The sequence below is a fragment of the Silurus aristotelis genome, assembly GCF_946808225.1.
Source record: "Silurus aristotelis genome assembly, chromosome: 22".
In the NCBI taxonomy this organism is placed as follows: domain Eukaryota; kingdom Metazoa; phylum Chordata; class Actinopteri; order Siluriformes; family Siluridae; genus Silurus; species Silurus aristotelis.
In genome coordinates this window covers 13,663,100-13,682,553 of record NC_139595.1, presented here as the reverse complement: position 1 = coordinate 13,682,553, position 19,454 = coordinate 13,663,100, and the positions used below count along the sequence as shown (strand labels likewise).

General features: G+C 37.3%; 1 protein-coding gene across 1 annotated transcript in view; it reads left to right on the top strand.

The window, feature by feature from the left end:
• Positions 1 to 19,454, top strand: part of limk1a (LIM domain kinase 1a) — a 55,830-nt gene that overhangs the window by 9,034 nt on the left and 27,342 nt on the right. The window contains 1 exon segment of the mRNA XM_083525740.1: positions 18,188 to 18,326. Within this exon segment, the coding sequence (XP_083381866.1) occupies positions 18,188 to 18,326 (139 nt within the window).

Sequence of the window (19,454 nt, the reverse complement as noted above, 5' to 3'; positions counted from 1 at the left end):
GTACAGTATGTGTGTGTGTGTGTGTGTGTGTGTGTGTGTGTGTGTGTGTGTGTGTGTGTGTGTGTGTGTGTGTGTGTAAAGATTTGTGCAAACATTGTTGGTACCTGAAGCCTAGCCTGGTCTCTTGGTTTGCTGATTTAAAAAATAATATAAACATGCATGTGCATATTATTTTGCATGTTGGTGAATTGTTGCATCAGCCTTTCGTCCTAATCAGCATTACTTTTACTCATGATACTCAGCGTTAAAGTGCTCACAAACAGTAAGGTGCTTTATACTTCTCACGTTCTTTACAGCACAGTGAAATTTTTTCTATTTATAATTTCGCTTCACTGCTCATTTGAGTAGTGAGGGTTTTCTGGTGTGGTGTGAAATCTGGAAATGTGGCAATAGGAAATGACAGCACAATGAGCAGCACTGCCATTTTATTTAAAGAATCAAGCGAAAAGGGAAAAAAAATGTAGACGAACTATTTAGTAAAATAGTAAAGGGGTGGAGTCCGCTGCAAGTTCTAACAGAAAAAAAATTTAAACTTAATGCCCATAATTCGAATACTTATACTGTTAAAGTGTTTTCATAAAACGTCATTCTGTAAGAAGCATAAAATTCTATATGATTTACTGAAAACTCTCATATGGTATTTTACAAGATCTTACTGAAATTGTTTTGTCCTAGTCCATACACATTTCACTGACACATACACACATGGAGCATTGAAAGCAGAGCATTTATTAGGTGCATGTGTTAACCTTTAATCCTCATGGGAAGTTTTGTCACTGTCTCATTATTTTAGAGTCTGGATGACCTTGGCATGTTTGTATAGTTCAGCTGTCAGTCTGCCAGTCGGAAGTGGAGGAGCAGGAATGTCTAGCACCTCAGAGAAGCAGAACGAACATGATATTATATCATTAAAGGAATGTAACCACTGACATTGCTCATTCCTCTATAGGGCAATCTGCGTAACATCCACTTCCTCTTCGTACATCCGACAGTTAACACAAACGAGAACTGGTTGCTCTTGAGCATGGTGCAGCAATTTCTACATTTTAGAATTTTTGCTAGCTTGTTATTGACCTTATAATTGTCAGATCACAAGGAGGACGAGAGCTGTAATGTAGCACCAATGTGGCGTGCATGTACATACACGCTTACAAACACCTGACCAAATGAGGAAGCCTAGCTTCCTGCTGCGTTCTGCTGAGCTCTGTGGGCTAGTCCACCTTCCCTACTGATTGTGTTAATGAGACATGTGCATTTGAGATGATCTGTGCTTTTTTTTTAAGCTCCAGTGTTTCTTTGTTCCTCTTGTTTTTGACCATTAAAGCACCCACTACATTCAGTTCATATTATGTAAAATATCACAGATCCTTTTTTGTGTTAAAACGATGACATTCTAATTTATAATATGAAGAAACAGCTCTCATCTATGGGTTAAAATTAACCCTCAGATTTTTTATATATAAAATTTTTGCATCAGAAGAAAGGTATTTTCAGAATATTTATGTGGTAAACTTGCTCGGGTGATTTTTTTCCCCCTTGTACTTGCCTACTCCCACATTGTTCTCAAAGGTTAAAACCCATTTGGTTTTTCTTAGTTCTATTGAATACAACAAGGTTCCCAGAAGCCATTCATTTTCCATGGATTTCCCGGAAAGTCAAGCATCTGCAGTTGTATTAATTTATCCCCAACAGTTTATTCTCTTCATTTCGCAGCGTTTCTCTTGGCTGCACTGCTTCTAGTACGTGTATGTGGATGTTATTGGTATTCACCCTCCATATGCGAAATGCCTCCCTCTCTGTTGTATCACACGTTGTTATTGTCATGCTAGGATCAGAAGTCGGAAAACCAGAACACGAATAGGATGTTTAACAAACAGAAGCTAAGAAGCAGCATTTCCACGGATTTCCCGGAAAGTCAAGCAATCCAAAGTTGGAGGTGTGACAATTGACAACTTAAAACGGGCAGTGTTAGCAACATTACAAAGTACTAAAGAAGTTAATCAATGTATCCAATGAAAATAATAGTGGTGGTATTTTCTTTCTTATTCCACTGGAAAACATGTTTTTGGTTCCATATATTCGTTCATTCTCATAGCTCCTGAACTTGTCACTGAGACTTGCTATGCCGCTACAGGCTTGATATGTTTGATTTACCCAAACTAGAACAGCACCAGCACAGTCCTGTGCACAGTCTGACACTAGTGGATGGTGATGCATATGCTTTTATCCATTTTCTCTCCACTGTTATCTTGTGTTAATACATTTTATTTGCGGTCAAATTATTATTTTTTCCTCTGAATTCGTAAAAAATCTGAAGATAAAAGGCAACTGCTTGTAGCCAGGTACTCGGTTTTATCCAATAAAATAAATCTGCCCAAATGTAATTTAAAGAAAAGTAAAAAAATAAAATAAAAAAATGCTGGAGTTGTGAATGTAGGGTTTCTCATTTCAGAAAATGTTCCTAGTAAAATCCACCAAACCGTTGGAAAACTTTGGGATAGTTCTTTGTTACTTATACAATAAAGCAACAGGAATAATTTTAATTAGGAAAAAGTGACCACGATTTCGAAAGGAGTGGGCAGGATTGGTCAAACCTTCTCTGGGATTAGAGAGGGTATGCTGTTAATCTTTAGGAGTAGATGGGATTGGGCAAAGTTGGTAAGACTTGCTCTGGGAGTTGACAGGATTGGTCAGAGTGTCTCAGGAAATGGGTGGAATTGGTCAGAATATTTTAGGGAGGTATACAGGGTTGGTTGCACTTGTTCTGGGAATAGTCACAATATGTCAGACATCCTAAGCCAGGTGCACATTATGCAATTTTGACCACAATTTGGTCATTAAAATGTATAGTCCCCCCTGATGAAATTCTGGCATTGTCAGAGGATTTCAAATTCTTTTCTGCAGTGAGACTTCTCCCAAAAGGAGCGGCAAACATGATGACGCACTTCAAACCACCTCAGGGAAAATGTTGGTACGAGTCAGGTGGACAGTACAGCAAAAAAATAAACTGTTATTAACAAAATTAAGGCTACAGATTTGGTTACTTTTGTTTGCTGCCATCTACTGTACCATTAGCGAGAGAACGCGTATCTGAACGTATCACAGATTGATGACGTAAACCTTCGGACAATTATTTTTCTTGTGTGTGTCAGACTGTTGTACAGTCTGACATTATGAGAACTGAGATACTAAAGTGTGACATGGGGATCAGATTTGTACAGTCTGACAAGCAACATTCTCAAAAGGACTATTAATGTCTTTTTAAACTGACTATTAAAGCATAATGGAGTGGATGGGATTGGTCAAACTTTCTCAGCGAGTATATGGATTTGGGCAAAAAATGTTTAGGAGTACACAGGATTGATCAGACCTTCCCTCTGAGTAGACAAGATCCGTCTGATTGGGATTAAAGCAGGAGTCAGAAATCTAAGCTAACTAAAAATGAGAATAAAAATAACACTCTTTGTTCTTGATCATCTGTATGTGATGGGAACATAGAAAATACTGTTTCGACTAAATTATTTATGGAGTAATTGATGACAGCTCTGACGTCCCACAACACACTCATACATTTAGGTTTGTGTATTAATAAAATTATGTCTTCATGTCATATGCTGTTTTGCCCATAGCAGAATTTTGATGGAATTATATCTTCAGGGTCTGATTCAATATCTGTTGTACACAGATATTGTGTAGGGGGAATATAGACCAAAACAGCTTGGTTTATTGGCATCCCTAGGGTGGAAAAACAACAGTTAATGGAGAATGTGCCTGGGGCTTTAAATTCATGGGAAAGTAACACTAAGTAACCAAAGTAGTCTGTTCCAAATAAAGAAGGGTTTTTTGAGTATCTACACAGTAAAGACCCCCAGTGTTATGTAAAGCTATCATTGCTATCATGCCTCAGTACTGCTTAGTCCCACATGTATTTTGGTTAACCTATTTAATTAATTCCTTATTTTCTCTGACAAACTATGATTGTGCCTGTGGTCTTATTTCTAATTAGGTGTACTAGTTTGTGTTTATTACGGCCTTTGGGACAGAACACATGAATTCACATCAATGCACACGGTTGAGCAATGTGGGCAAAACATAACCTACTGTACATTGTTATTCTTTAAATAGCTTCCAAAATTGTTGTCTGCCACAGAGGGCAGAAAACAGCGTTTCAACATTGCAATATATTGTATATATTGTATATTGTATAAATGGTACCCTACAGTACATCCCACTGATTTTCTCAGTGTGACTCTCTAATGGCTTTAAAAGTACAATAAAATGTGTAATTATATAAGATACAGCTACACTATAGTTGACTATAGTAAGTGGTTTTAGACATAACGTAGCTCATGACTTGTACTACTTTCCTTTATATACATATTCAAATAACTTTAAAAGAGCATTTCTGTCCCTTACATACTGTGTAAGTGTTTCACAAAGCTTGCGACATTTCTGCACTTTGTGAACCTTTGCTGTTAGTTCAGACCTTAAAGTGAGTTTGCAGAAACATTATAACTTATCAAATAAAGTTTTTTGTCTGGGTATTTATTTTTTTGACTGGTTTTGTTGTCAGTGTCAGGAGGAATGGCAGCAACTGCCGTACCTCATTTTCTCTTTTTTAGATAGGAACAAATTGGTTTTTAATGCTCCAAATATATAAATATTACATTTACATTTATAAATATGTAACCTTATGTACCAAACTTTTAAACGATGAAGTTTTTTTTTTACTGATGCCCTCTTTAAAGACTCTGTTTTGTTTTTTTGTTGTCCCACAAGTTTTATGTACATTTGTGGTATAATATAAATATGATAAGTTACAGAAACTGAAAGAATAAAAGTCTATTTTGGAAAGCTATTTTGGTAATAAAGAAAACACTGTTCACTTACGTTTGTTAACATTTGAACAATTTTATTATTAAGGTTGTCATGTCTCTAGAGTCTATCCTGTGAACAGTGACATTGCAGTTCTTCGCAGGGCAACTTGCACACACACGTTCACAAACCCCTTCACGCCTAGGGTCAATCTGCCTACTGGCATGTTTATGGGAGGTGGAAGGAAACTGGAGCTCCTGCAGGAAACTCGTACAGGAAAAACATGTGAAGCACCTGGTATTAACACGTGTACTTGGTAATCCGATTGTAAATGGGATGGCAGTGATCCATTCACTTGAACTATATTCAGAGGGGGTTAGAGATGGCAAGAAATCACCAGTTGAGCGACTGCGTTGTTGCAATCGGCAGGAAATTATTTTATCATTAAGAGACTGGAAAAAGTGCTGAATTTACATAAATCTCTAGTGCACACCCGTAGCATTTTGCAGAGTCTTATGGCTGTAACAGCAGAACCAAGGTAAGATGCTGTTTTATAGATTCTTTCGTTATCTCATCTGACTGTGATTTATAAGTTTGTTAGCAGTCCACAAAAGCAAAGCGGTTGATACATCCTAGACATTTCTGCCCTGTACAGCACAGTCATTTCTTACTGAAAAACGAATGCAGTGTAAGGGTATCGTTATAAATGTGCCCCACAACCTTCCAGTGTAAATTATATATATTCAAAAATACTGTATGTTTTAGATGTATTATATGTGTTAAATATCCTATTTAATTAGTTACCATGAACCTTTCACTAATGGTATATGGTAATGATAATGGTACATATCTGACCTATATTGTTCAGTATTTGTTAAATAACTGAACAGAAGTTAAGTAAATGTTTGGGGTCAAATGTCAAAGAATAAGGTTTAGACTAGTTTACTGGTCTTAAAATAGTAATTTTTTAAGAATTTGTTTTTAATTTTAATGTCAAGTTAGTGATTTTTTTTTTGACTTAACGTGAAAATTCAATAGTGTTTACTCATTTAGGACATTTCATTGGTTGGTATTATGGAACGAAACATTGAAAACCCCTGGTTTAAGTTACTTTTTTAGGCTGGATTTAAATTTTTATACTGGACCACATGTCTTGTCTCAACCAGATGTCCTGAATAGGTTAGGTCCAAAATTATATTTGATTGAATCTGTTTAGAACCTAATATAAATTATATATAACTATATTAACTTAGAAATTGGTTTCATGACTACATCATAAGAAATGGCATGCTGGGAAACAAACAGCATGAGACTGTGGTTTAAATGTTTCCTTCTTTGGAGTCTGGATTGGGCGTAGATCTAGGACACTCCAGTATCAGGTGACCATTAAACCAAGCTGAGGAACTGCAGATTCTCACATCGAAACATCTGATCATCATCAAAGGCGTTATAAACTTTAAGGGACTAGTTTTATACACATTACATGACAAGCTAATTGTCTAGAACATAACACAGAAGAACTTTTTTTGGGGGGGACAAGATCTTCTGAAATGGCTTTTTGGCCCAAAAGAGAAAGGTAAGATTTAGAAGTTTTGCCCGGCTGCTGCGCAATGTTGTAAAATCTTCAGTCAACATATGAAAGAACAAACTGAATTATGAGGACTTTGTGTAATTTATCAGAATGGAAGGAAATATCTTGTCTGTATGATAGAACCACCCAACGTAGCTGCTGTGTAGTGTCAAGGGTGGGGTAAACCGCTGTATGTCGGGGGTCATAACTACTCCCAAACAGGAAATGAGCATCGAACTAGCGAGACAGTAAGATCAAGACGTTCACCAAAACCGAGTGAGCATTTATAGTTGATGCGGTCTAAACAACTGTGGGTTTTCTTCAACATGAACTTGCTTCCTCAAACTCACACAAAGGTCCTTACTCTCAATGGAGAGATGTCACGCCGAGACCAACGCTACCGGAGTCTTTTAAAAGGCAGAATGTAAGTCCACAATAACTCAATGTGAAAGCGAGGATGAATAGTTCCTTTCTGGTTACTTTGTAGAATCAGCCATGATGCAAAGTAGATTTGTGCAGCAAATTACTGAACTCAAGTTTGAAAGGCTTTTGTTCCCATTGTCGTCTTATTCTCACTATATTAAGTGTGTATTTTGAGTTTTCAGTTGGAGTGGGTGTGCTTAAGTTTTAGTTTCACTTCCTTTTTTGGTTTACCATGAATAATTTTCAGTTTGGTTTTGAAATGCCCTCATAAGAATCACAAGAACAATGCTGATGTTCAACGTTCAGTATAGACAAACAAAATGTTTTCTTTGGATAAACTTGATTTGATTGCAAGATGTGTACTTTTTCTTATCTTTTCTTATGTTATGATATCTGTATTAGTATTTATCATCAGTCCATTGAGGTGCAAATTGCTTACTGACTATCTTAATGTGTTTGCTTCTTGTTAGCACACTGCTAGCTCTTCTTTAAAGTTCTCCTTCTCTGTCATTTCTGTCATCTCTTCTCTGTAAAGGAAGTCCTGGCTGATGTATACATCTCTCATTTTAAGATTAGCACTAACTAGCTGCTTAAATATAATTCTATATAATTAATCTCTTCAGGCTAGCTCTAAAAATATTAAACTAAAGCGATTCGGTGGATCTCTTGTCCATTTATTAAAATTTCATTAGATTGTTGTAATTCTTTGATACTTTTGTCGTTTAAAATGCGTGTATCTTTTTTTTTTTTTTTTTTTAACAACTTTTAAAGCTGTTGTTTCTAAAAGATGCATATGTTATAATCTTTTTTTTATAATCTTATAATTATTTTACTTTATTTTCTATAGTTTTTTTAAAAAATTATGGTTTTCAAATTCTGTAACTTGTGTTTTATGTAAATACATTCATATTTACTTGTGTTATCAAGTCAACCTTATATATTAAGCAAATTTAAATTGCAGAAGTACTTTAAAAAAACAATCAAAATGAAGATAAGTTAAAATATACAACAGGAAACATAATTATACATTAAACATGTACCTGTTACAATGAATTAATAAACCTAATAAAAGCTAAAGTTTAAAATGTCTTTAATTAAGTTATAAAATTAGGCATTGAAGGACCTGAGCTCACATAGAAAGGAATATTGTTTCAGAGTTTAGGACCTACCACAGAACAAAAACCAAAATCTGTCAAAGAAAAGTTGGTCAGGTACATTTTTGTTTTATTATGTCTTGTTTATCAACTTTTACTGTTAGCTAGGCCTGATATACAACAGTAATTATCTCTGGTTCTGGTAAAATGCTAGCATAGCAACCTCTAAAGAGCACATGCTAATTTTCATTTCCTTACTGGAAGCAGAGAGGTTAACTGTAGGTTACAGATGCATTACAGTAGAAGAACGTAGTAGAAACTAAATGTTTCTATTATGGATTAAATAAGTCTCATCCTTGTTTTCATCAAATCAAGAGATTAGAGTGCAAATGAAAGCACTCAACTGTTGTGAAGGATTGTGTGCTCATAGCTGTAAGAAGTTGTTTACTAGTCAGGAGGAAATGCAGGCAGATGTTGAGGCAAAATAAGCGTCCAGTGTGTATATCAGTCTGGAGCTAAACATGGCAATTGAGGTTACATCCATATTGATGCGGATAGGTCTGAAATCAATGTTTTCCTTTCAAAATGCTCTCCGTCCATGCTAGCATTTTCAAAACCGATTTTCAACAATGTAAACTTCTTCAGAGACTGATAGGTCTGAAAGCGCATACATCCCTGTACTGCTCATGTGTAAAAATGTAAGAATCCTTCACCTGTCTCATTTCCTCCATTCCAGAGTGTATTTAACCTTCAGGTTTTCTGAATCGATGCAGCAATTTCAAGGGTTGGAGTAATTGCTGAGGATTCCCCATGACTATATAGACTATAAATTCTGAGTTGAATCGGTCATGTGACTGGGCCACATGACTAAAATAAGACCACTGTGTTTCAATATCTTTTATAATTCCATTTACACTACAATGAGAAAACGGCAAGTGCTTGCAAGGGCATTTTTTAAATGTTAGTGTAGGACAGATAGGTAGAATGTGGAGAAAAAAGATGAACACCAAACCTCGTTATCAACTAGGAAAAACTTCCCAGATGCTACTTTAAATTACAAGGCTGGCTTGGACAGACATGAGCTTCCATGCTACATGCTTCGACTTCCTTGCTTTGCATCCATTTTAATCTTCTTCTTCTTTCGGCTTCTCCCATTAGGGGTCGCCACAGCGGATCATCCGTCTCGATACCCCCCCTGTCCTCTACATCTGCCTCTTTCAACCCAACTACCTGCATTTCTTCCCTCACCACATCCATAAACCTCCTCCTTCGTCTTCCTCTTTTCCTCCTTCCTGGCAGCTCCATCCTCAGCATTCTCCCACTCATATAAAATATGCGTCCATTTTAATATAAATGTATAAATAGAGTAATATTGCACACATAATTTAGCAAATATATCTATAAAAGAAAACACCTAACCTGGTAAATGTTATTTTAGCCTGTATGGCTGTAAATTTAATAAAATTTGTTAATTTTGTATGAAATGAAGTCAACTGATTAGTCTTTGCTGGTGTGAAAAGCTATAAAGCAAGCAAGCGGGCCCGGTTTGTCTTTTACTTAAATCTAGCTCTGAAAGGTCATTTGGCTGTGGTCACTGAGGCCTCTATTCCATTCAGCCTTCTGTGCTTCATTTAAATCAACTCTCCATTGTCCCGCGACTTTTCTATTCCCTGAAAAAAAGCCTGCAGTCCTTTGATAAGACGTTTGCTCCAAAATACTGACCTTTCTCCCTCTCTATTAGCACACATTAAATAAATGCCCTTCACTGTTCTTTCTTTAGAGCTATGCACTTTTTAATATTATCATATCTCTTATCTGGGCAGGCTGGTGCTCAGAAAGATTTCATGCAGACTTTTGTACTGTCAAGCTGAAGTGAGAGGGTGTACCTATTGGATATACTGTAACATGCACAAAAAATGCAAAAGAGAGCTTAGCAAGCACAAAGAATCTGCTGGTGCAAGTGCTATTTAAAAAGTGCATCCATTTAAATTCCTTCTCCAGCCTGCTTACTCACTGAGGTCTTTATTTTAGAACAAAGACACAAACAATTCATTTTCAGCTTGTGTGAATTTCTAAGAGGAGCATGTCTTGTTTAGAGAAACTTGAAACTTTACACCTTGTTCATGGCTGCACGCATGAAAATCATCTTGCACAAGCGCTGTTCCTCGTTTGCATATGACCTGCATGATAACTGGCTATGCAAAAAATTCCTGTTTTTTTCTACTTTAGTTCAGTTGAATAAATAAATAAAGCAAGCATGCATTTCCCAAAACCTGCATGCATAAAAGAGAATTATGGAATTTTGCAAATGAGCCATGACTGGGAATGAAAGCAAACCTGAAATTGGTCTTGGGTGAGAATTCCCTAAAATTTTGCAAACTCCCATAAACTAAATGTCTGCATACATCCAATCAGAGTAGATCAAGCATGAAAGATAAGCAAAATATAACACACAATAGGTTTTAGATACAATTATACTAGAGCATGGTTCATTGATTAATTTAGATATACTGTTAGATTATTATAGAGCAAATGCTATTTTAAATGTTTTATTGACCTGACAATTACTCCTGCCCCTAAAGGGTTGCCTCTGTTTAGAAGCTCATTAGGTATGCATAGGTTTCAGCAAAAGTGAATTAGGGGAAGTTGAAGGCTTCTTGCAATTTGTCTTGGAGGCAGTAGAGGGCTCTAAAAAAAAACTTACGAAACCAGAAAAAAATCAGTAGGCACATAAACTGGAGCCTGAATAAACTGGATAAAATTAGTTCTTCATTTTAAAAAAGTATTTAATCTTGTCATATGAAGGGAGTCTTGAGTCAAGAAAGCACATTTTTGTACTTTTTAATGCAGGACGTTTTTTTGCTTGATACTGATCTATTATTTTTATTTTATGAAGGACAAATACTGTATATAAGATGAGTTGACACAGAGTATGAACTGCTTGTTATGATTGCTTATCTATCTATCTATCTATCTATCTATCTATCTATCTATCTATCTATCTATCTATCTATCTATCTATCTATCTATCTATCTATCTATCTATCTATCTCTCTCTCTCTCTCTCTCTATATATATATATATATATATATATATATATATATATATATATATATATATATATATATATATATATATATATATATATAGTCATAGGTTTTTTTGTGCTAATTTCTTTGTATTGTATTGTATTGTATTGTATTGTTGAGGGCACATGAAACCCGTATACACTGAGGTACTGCTAGGGTTAATATAAAGCTGCTGAGCTTGCCAGCTTGAGTGCTGCCTCCCACTGATTGGCTAACGGATTTCCTCAGCCAAACCTTTGGGAGGAGCCAGCCAGAGGATGATGTCATGCTTTTGCTAGAGATAATGACATCATGCACTCATTGATATTCAGCTCTTCTAAAAAAGAAGAGAAGTAGAGTGAGAGGAGGCTACAAGAAAGAGCCTTTCTCGTTTCATTGCTCCAATGTCTTATCTTTCATTTATTCAAGAAATCCTTTTTTATAAATCACTCTACGTATGAGCGTAGTGCATTCAGCCATTGTGGTGCTCTTGTTTAAGATAACGGAAGTGAAGAATTGGTTTCCTTGTTCTGCCAGTTCTGAAAGACTGTTCAGAATAATTATTTTTGTAAGAGGTCAGGATGAGGAGGCCACATTTCCGCAGATCAAGTTGTGCGTGTAGATTTCACAGAGCTTCCGGTAGATGTTGTATACATGAAATAATCCAGACCACATCTGAGCTGGAAAATCTGATCCCCTAAAGCTTAATTTCCGGTGTAAGTCTTTCTGACTATATAAGTACCATTGCTTTGATAAATTTCTAGCCATTATTCTTCAATTTAGTTTAACTTGATCTGTGTTTATAGTGATTGTTTGACTAGATGATGTGATGACTAGATCTGGACTATAATGGAACATATAAATGCTCTATCCATTTTTTAATGTTTCTAATATTTTTTACTTCCTTTTTGCAAAGCGTGCTTTCTTCAAATGTGACACCTTTTATTCACCATTTTATCTGGCTACCTAAAACAACCATTACACCTGTCAGACATTGACAGTTTAACATAAATAGAGGAAATCTGTATGGCTCTCTGATCTGGCTTTTTACCTTTTCAACCCTTTTTTCTACTTTTTTGAAGTTTCTCTGAAAATGAAAATAAAACAAAACAATTCGGTGCTTTCCAATCAAATTCTGGGTAAATGCCTGTGTTACGTACCTACTGTTGCATAACGGGCTTTTTGGGTTTCCCATTAGGCAAATAGAATCAATAACCAATATTAAAACAAGTCACAAAACTAATTATAAAGCAAAAGCAAAAGTTACCCTCTACCAGTGTCACTCTGTGTGAAAGCAAAGTGCTTCTGGTAAATAGAGCTCAATCAGCCTCCATAGGAAAACCTCTGAGTGTAATATTCTACTTGCTGTTTATACACAAAACCACTTCTTGCTCATCATTCTATCAAATGTGTAGCTCTGTTTTAACAACCCTAATCTTCAGTCATTGACTATTTATTCAGGCTTTTAAAAATATGACGATAAGAATGTTCTGACAGATGCAATGGTACATTTTTGTACTATTTCATTGATTATTTTCTAAAATACATTTTTGAAAAAGTCCTCTGTTAGATTAAAATGATTTACAATTTACAACCTTTTAATTTTTCTGATATGAAAATGAGAGAATGAATCAAGTGGATGTATAATTTAGTTCACATACTATCAGATGGGGATTTAAAAATAGACACAAAAAGCATCTGAAAAATTCCCCACTTGTGCACTGATACGGCTTTGGCCTTATCTGAGGGTCATGTAACCTCTTCAGAATCTCATATTGCATTGGACACTCAATGAATGGAGAATGAGAACTATTCAGATATTAAATATACAACTGGGTTTTAAAACTTTATTGTTGGTATTCTTTTGAATTTGTTCAAAGAGATCCGGATGTCTTCTAGTAATCACTCTGTTCTACGTTTTTTATTCTAGCAATGTTAAATATGCAAAGAATTTTTCAATTCAATGTGTTTAAGTCTGTTTCAGTCAAGTAATATTCTTTAGGCAGTGTACCTAGTGCAAGCTTAGTGTGCCTGATCATACCAGCCCACTTTTAATTACATTTGTTAATACTGTCTAATGACATTACTGTCTATTGACATCAAGTGTTAATCAATCTGGAAAATGTCAGGCTGAAAATTTTTATTTCAATCAAGTTTCACATCTAAGTCTTTTTTTTCTAGATAAGATTACAGTGTAAATGCAATTGCTGTGAACTGTCATTTAACAAAGATTGTCAATACTGGGTCAATTATCTGTAAATGCCTGGCGAGTATGTGCCTTCTTTAACATAAATTCCTGTGCATTAAACTTCGCACCTTTTATGTGGAGATGCATTTTAGCCCCATTCCCTCAACTAGCTACTGCATTAAACAGGACATAAACCTGTAATTTGTGGTCAAGTAGATTGAAGTGGAAGCTGCAAGCAGACACTCCACACGGACACTAAAAGTTTAATTAATAAAGTGCTCATGCTGATTCCCATTGGGAGCTGAAATGAATGGGGTGCAAAGTCCAAAGTGGTCCATTCAGAATAAAAGCCAGGCTCAGGAAAACAATGACTCATTGTCGGATGAGCCAGACTTCTTAGATGGAATTGGGCCAAACAGGAGGAAATCGTTAACCTACTATTCATTTTACTGATACTCTCCTCTGATGAGATAACAGAGGCCTGGGAAGCTAACATCAATAACTCATTTAATGAAAGGGCTGTCATTTTAGCAACACCTAGCACTGTTTTTGCAGGATGTTAGTCATTAGACAAATTATATCACTTGAGTCTGGTAGTTTCTGTCATGAAATGTGACAACAGACCAAATTCTTTCACAGGAAGAGGTAATTTCTCTGACAACGCAAACGCCCAAACCACATTTTTCTGGTTACTGACTTTACTACACAGGTTTTAAAGAGGTAACTCTGTTAACATTTTAAACTCAGTGACTATATTTTGCTCATTGTATTGGTTGTTTTTGTATGTGAAACTGGTGCATGTATTTGTTACATACAAGATTCTGAAGCTTGTTGCCAGATAAAACACACGGTGTCTCCCAAAGTGTTACAGAACAACTGAGAAGTAAATAGCCATGAGCATGTCTGTATAAGAAGACTTTACAGTGACACCAATATATACATTTCTACTAGTAATTTGGGTGTCCTAAAGTTGTATTTTTTGGAGGGCAAGCCGTGTTCCACATACAGTGCATCTGGAAAGTATTCACATTTTGTTATGTTACAACCTTATTACAAAATGTATTAAATTAATTATTTTCCTCAAAATTTTCAGTTCAATCTTTACCTTTACCTTTTGGCAAACTGTTCTGCTGTTCTGCAAGTGTAGCCAACTTAATTGCCTGCCTAGTTGCCTGGCCAGATTGTCATGATACTCCTCATTGTAATATGGCTGTATGCGTTACACAGAAAGAGTAGTTAATTTAATCAACGTCAAATTTTACAAAAAAAAAAAAAAAAAAGAAAAGAAAAACTAAAAGCAGTATGACAGAGGAATTATAGTGGCACTTTCTTAGACAATTTCAACATCATTACTCATAGTCTTGCATTCTTTGAATTTTCTTTTAGATTCATTGCAGGAAAGCATGCTTGGGCTCACCCTGCTTTCTTGAATAGATTATCCCTTTAATCCCCATCTGCCTAATCCCTAAATGATCAAAATTTTTATATTGCATACCACCCCCAACACACAATTATAACACACTTGCAAATGCATAACTGTAAATTTGTTGTGCACAAATGTACATTTCATCACATATAAACATCATTTTTAGATTTCGTTTTATCCACATACTTCAGTCAGGATTATTATACAAAACCAGGATTATTTTTTGCTGTGGTGAATTTTCTTGATACTTAATGTACAGCTCCTTTTTTAACACCAAGGATTAGATCCATCACCTGAGATTTGCGAACTGTGATCCAGCTTTGATCTCACAGACCTGTCATTGCCTAAATGTGGGCCCTCTGTGTAGGGTAAGAGGAGTAGGCAGCTTATTATGCATTTCTTTCTGATGTAGTGGGAATAACCTTGAACTGTTCTCTGCCTCCTCCTTCATATTTGGCTGCAATCGTACCAGGAACAGTGCATCAAATCTAAATCTCAGATGATTCAATTCATAATAATTTGGGCTACACTGAAATTTCAGCCAAACTTGGCACTACTTGTATGTGATATAATTTTTACCAAGGACTTTTACTTGTCATCTAACAGCAGCACATTAATATGCAGAGCAAATCTTCTGCCAAAATATTTATCTACTTACAACCCCAGAAGCATGCCAATCGACTTTTTAAGGCAGGGAACCAATCAGACTGTAAGACTTTTTATTGCAATAAATTCCAGGAGAATACTGATTACATAAATCATTAAAAATACAGTGGACATTAAATCTAGTAAATGTTTCTATTGAGATTTGTTCACTGTGTGAATTTAACGTAAGCGTGACTTAAATATCTACCAGAATGATAATATTGTCACACCCTACAGCTTTGTTAAATGATAGATGAAGGTCTGTGAGGAAGTCTCTACTGAATCACAGTTTAGGAGATAAAGCCACACTAGTCTGGACAGGAAGCTGTGTGTTAGATAGATTTCTAGGTTCCTGAGGGAACGAGACGAAATCCCGAAATGCTTTGGGAACGCGCCCAAATGTGTTCACGCTCTGAAATAATGTGTGTAATCAGTCAAAAATTGGACGCTGGCCGTCACCGGTGACGTCACAACCAGGAGTATAAAACATATATTAGTAAGGGCAGCTGCAGCTTCTGTAAGGGAGTAGATATCATTGCAGGGACACCGGAGGTATGGCATATAGACGCAGCATCTCGTTCACTCAGGGAACTATGGTTACATACGTCTTTGGGTACATACATAACCTTTCAGGAACTCAAACTGTGTCGAAACGCTTTGGGATTGAGTGTCCAATCACGCCAGACTGACCAGTCCCTGCTTAGTGTGTGTCTGTCAACACAGCTAGAGGAGGACTGAGGGGCCAGGAGTGGCACTACGGTCTAGGTTTAGAGCAGCGTTACATATGTCTTGGGGGGAAACTCCAGAGGACTAAGATTTTGAGGCAGCCACACTCCGGGTGGAGTGAGCTCTGACCCCGAAGGGAGCAGGGAGACCAGAGGCCTCTCTTGGGAAGGCTGTAGCTGACAAGCAGCTGATTGGTGTTCGGTGCCTGCACCGGACAGAGCCGGTTTGGTTTTTCCTGGTCTGGGACTTGGAACGGAGTAGGATAGAATGCCTGTTATGGGATGACCAGGGCACCTTGGGGATGTAACCCGTACGGGGGTACAGAAGGGCACTAGCCATACACAGGGTAAACTTCAGGAGGGAGGGGGCCACAGAAAGGGCCTGCAGGTCCCCTACCCTCTTGATAGAGTAGATGGCCAATAAGAATGCGGTCTTGATTAAAAGGTGCCTCCAAGATGCCTCGGTTAGAGGCTTGAAGGGAGGCTAAAAAAACAACCTCAAAAACGATGGCCAGGTCCCACCCAGGCACTCTAGGTCGTACCGAGAGCCTCAGCCTCTGGGAGCCAAGGAGAAAGCGCGTAACAATCGGGTCTCTGCCCAAAGATTGCCCAGCCACAGGGGCGTGATGAGTACGGTACGGACCAACACGTGGTGACCTCTGAGGTCCCCACCCCGTGAGGGACGCATCTGTCGTTAGTGTTAAGCGATGACCGGAGACTCCCAGCACGGGGCCTAGAGATAGGAACCGGGGAAACATCTAAGGCACGTAGGCATCGCCGTGTGACCTTGATGGTGCGGAGGAGGTTGCCCCTCTTTGAGAACAACGGGTCCTGAGCCACCACTGAATGGGTCTCATGTATAGCAGGCCAAGTGGAATCACACTAGACGCAGCTGCCATAAGCCCTAGCAGTTTCTGGAACTGCTTGACAGTGAGAGGCTGTCCTTCTCTGACCTTCCTGACAGCTGTAAGGATGGCCACAATGCGGGCAGGGGAAAGCTTGCTTTCATTTATTTTCTTTTTTCGTTTCTTTTCTTTTCTTTTTTGACAAACAATCTGACAGACAACACAAACACACAAAGCGCTTCGTCAATAAACAGAAGCTGCCGCTGCCCTCACTCATATGCATTTTATACTCCTGTTTGTGACGTCACCCCACCGGTGATGGCCAGGTCCAATTTTTGACTGATTACACACATTATTTCAGCGCGTGAACACTCGGGCGCGTTCCCTAAGCGTTTCGATGCAGCTTGAGTTCCTGAAAGAGAACTGATGTATCTTGTCCTCTTGGGACCTGGTTTGATCAAACTTTTTAGTCTTTAATGGAAAATGAGTGTGGGGGCACAGTCAAGTGAGACAGAGGTCAGGAAGAGATGCTAAAGTCTGTTTATCCCCATCTCTGTCATGTTCCTCTTGGTCAGTTGTCAAACACAAAGCAAATACCCACACATGGGTACAATTTACATTTGTTGTATTTGTATTTTCTTGTTACCCTGTCATGCATCTACAGACAAATTTTATCTATTAATCACTCAATATTTTCTATTCATAATTTTTTCTGTGTAATTGCAAGTATTAGTCTTTTAAGGTTTGACAAAAGAACATATTTGTTGAGCAGCTTTGCAGATGTCTTGGAAACTGATGTAGATTTATTCACAATGAGAGGAGATTGTTACGAGAAAAAACTCCTGAAAAAGCCTTGAGAGAAACCAGAGTTTAAAGGGAACCCATATAATGAGATTATTATGTAATTTCTCATCTACAGCTGTGTACTGCAAAGTCATACACACACACACACACACACACACACACACACACACACACACACACACACACATATATATCCGGAAAACCCAACTGATGTCACTGTGACTGAATTCTGACCACCCAAAGACCCAAAGACTGTTTAATTGTACCAAGGCATTCTTCCTGTAAAGGTTATTTGGAGAAAAATGTTTTTTTCACATACTGAAGGCATTGAAAGTTGTTAGCTAGTTGTGTGCCTAGATAGTTAATCAAATAGTTAATTAAATAGTAATTTAAATGGCTATAAATTGCTTTGTCTGACCTAGCAGCAGTTAGTCAGCAGTCTGGAAAGTGACTGTTTACTATTAGATAACCTCGACATATTTATCTTTTTGACCTCACCTTCATTTTTGAATGTTCTGTTTTGTCCAGACTAAAGCATTGCAGTCATAACAACATGCCTGTCGTTGTTGTTATCTATCCTCCAGATGCTGTGAATGCAGTGCCTCTCTGTCGCGCTGGTACTATGAAAAAGATGGACGTCTCTTCTGCAGGAAGGATTACTGGGCTAAGTTTGGCGAGCTGTGTCATGGCTGCTCCGAGCCTATTACCACCGGGCTCATTATGGTAATTAATAAATTATTATTCATGAAACACTTGAAAACTAGTCTTTATAAAATGCTTATGTGACTTATGATCAAGTAGAAACTTAGTATGTGGGACTGTGTCTCTTTTTATTAACTAATAATCACAACAGACTTCTGCACTTTTCTTACTGTTGCTCAATGTGCATCTCAAAAGAAAAATGAACTTGTGTCTTTAAAAAATATATATATACCTCTGTGCTTAATAATGTGATGTGAATCACAAAACATTAAGTGTCCTGAAATGCAATTAATGCTCACTTTATTAGGAACACCAGCACGTTATGCAATTATCTAATCAGCCAAACATGGGCCATTCAAATGGGTGAAAAAATGTGATTACTTTGGTTTAGACAGTGGATTCATAATTGGTGCCGGGCACTCTGGTTTAAATATTTCTACTGCTAATCTTCTGGGATGCCAATAAATGGAAAAGCTCCAAGTCAGCAACAATACTGCAAATGGCATTCCCTTGTTGATGAGAAAGGTCAGCGGTGAATGGCCAGGCTGGTTTTAGCTGTCTACAGTAACTCACATAACCACTCTATAAAATTGTGGTGAGCAGAAAAGCAGTTCAGAATGCACAACACATATTAAAGTGAAGTATTAATATGGATAATCACAACCGCAAAATCATGTTAGCTTTATTTTAGTTAAAACTGAGGTTGCTGTGGGCACAGGCTTTGCCCAAATTGGACAGTTGAAGACTGGAAAAACACAGTCTGGCCTGATGAATCTCGATTTCTGCTGTGGCACACAGATTTTAGTGCCAACAGCATAAATCTATGGAATCCTCTAGGTTGGTGGAGATGGTGTAATGGTGTTGTGAAAGTCTTCTTGGAATACATTCATCACTTGAATGCCATTGACTATTTAGGTGTTGTTGCTGACCATGTGCATCTCCTCCTAGACACAGTTTACCCATTTTTTAGTGACTACTTTAAGCAAGACAATGCACCAATTTGCAAACAAACTCTAAAACAGGCCGCATGAACATTTACGTTAAAATAAGTGTTCTACAGGGGCTTTTACATCCACAACGTCTGAATTTGGGATGTGATAGAAAAGGAGATTCACAGCATGAAAGTACACCTAAGAAATCTGTAGGAAT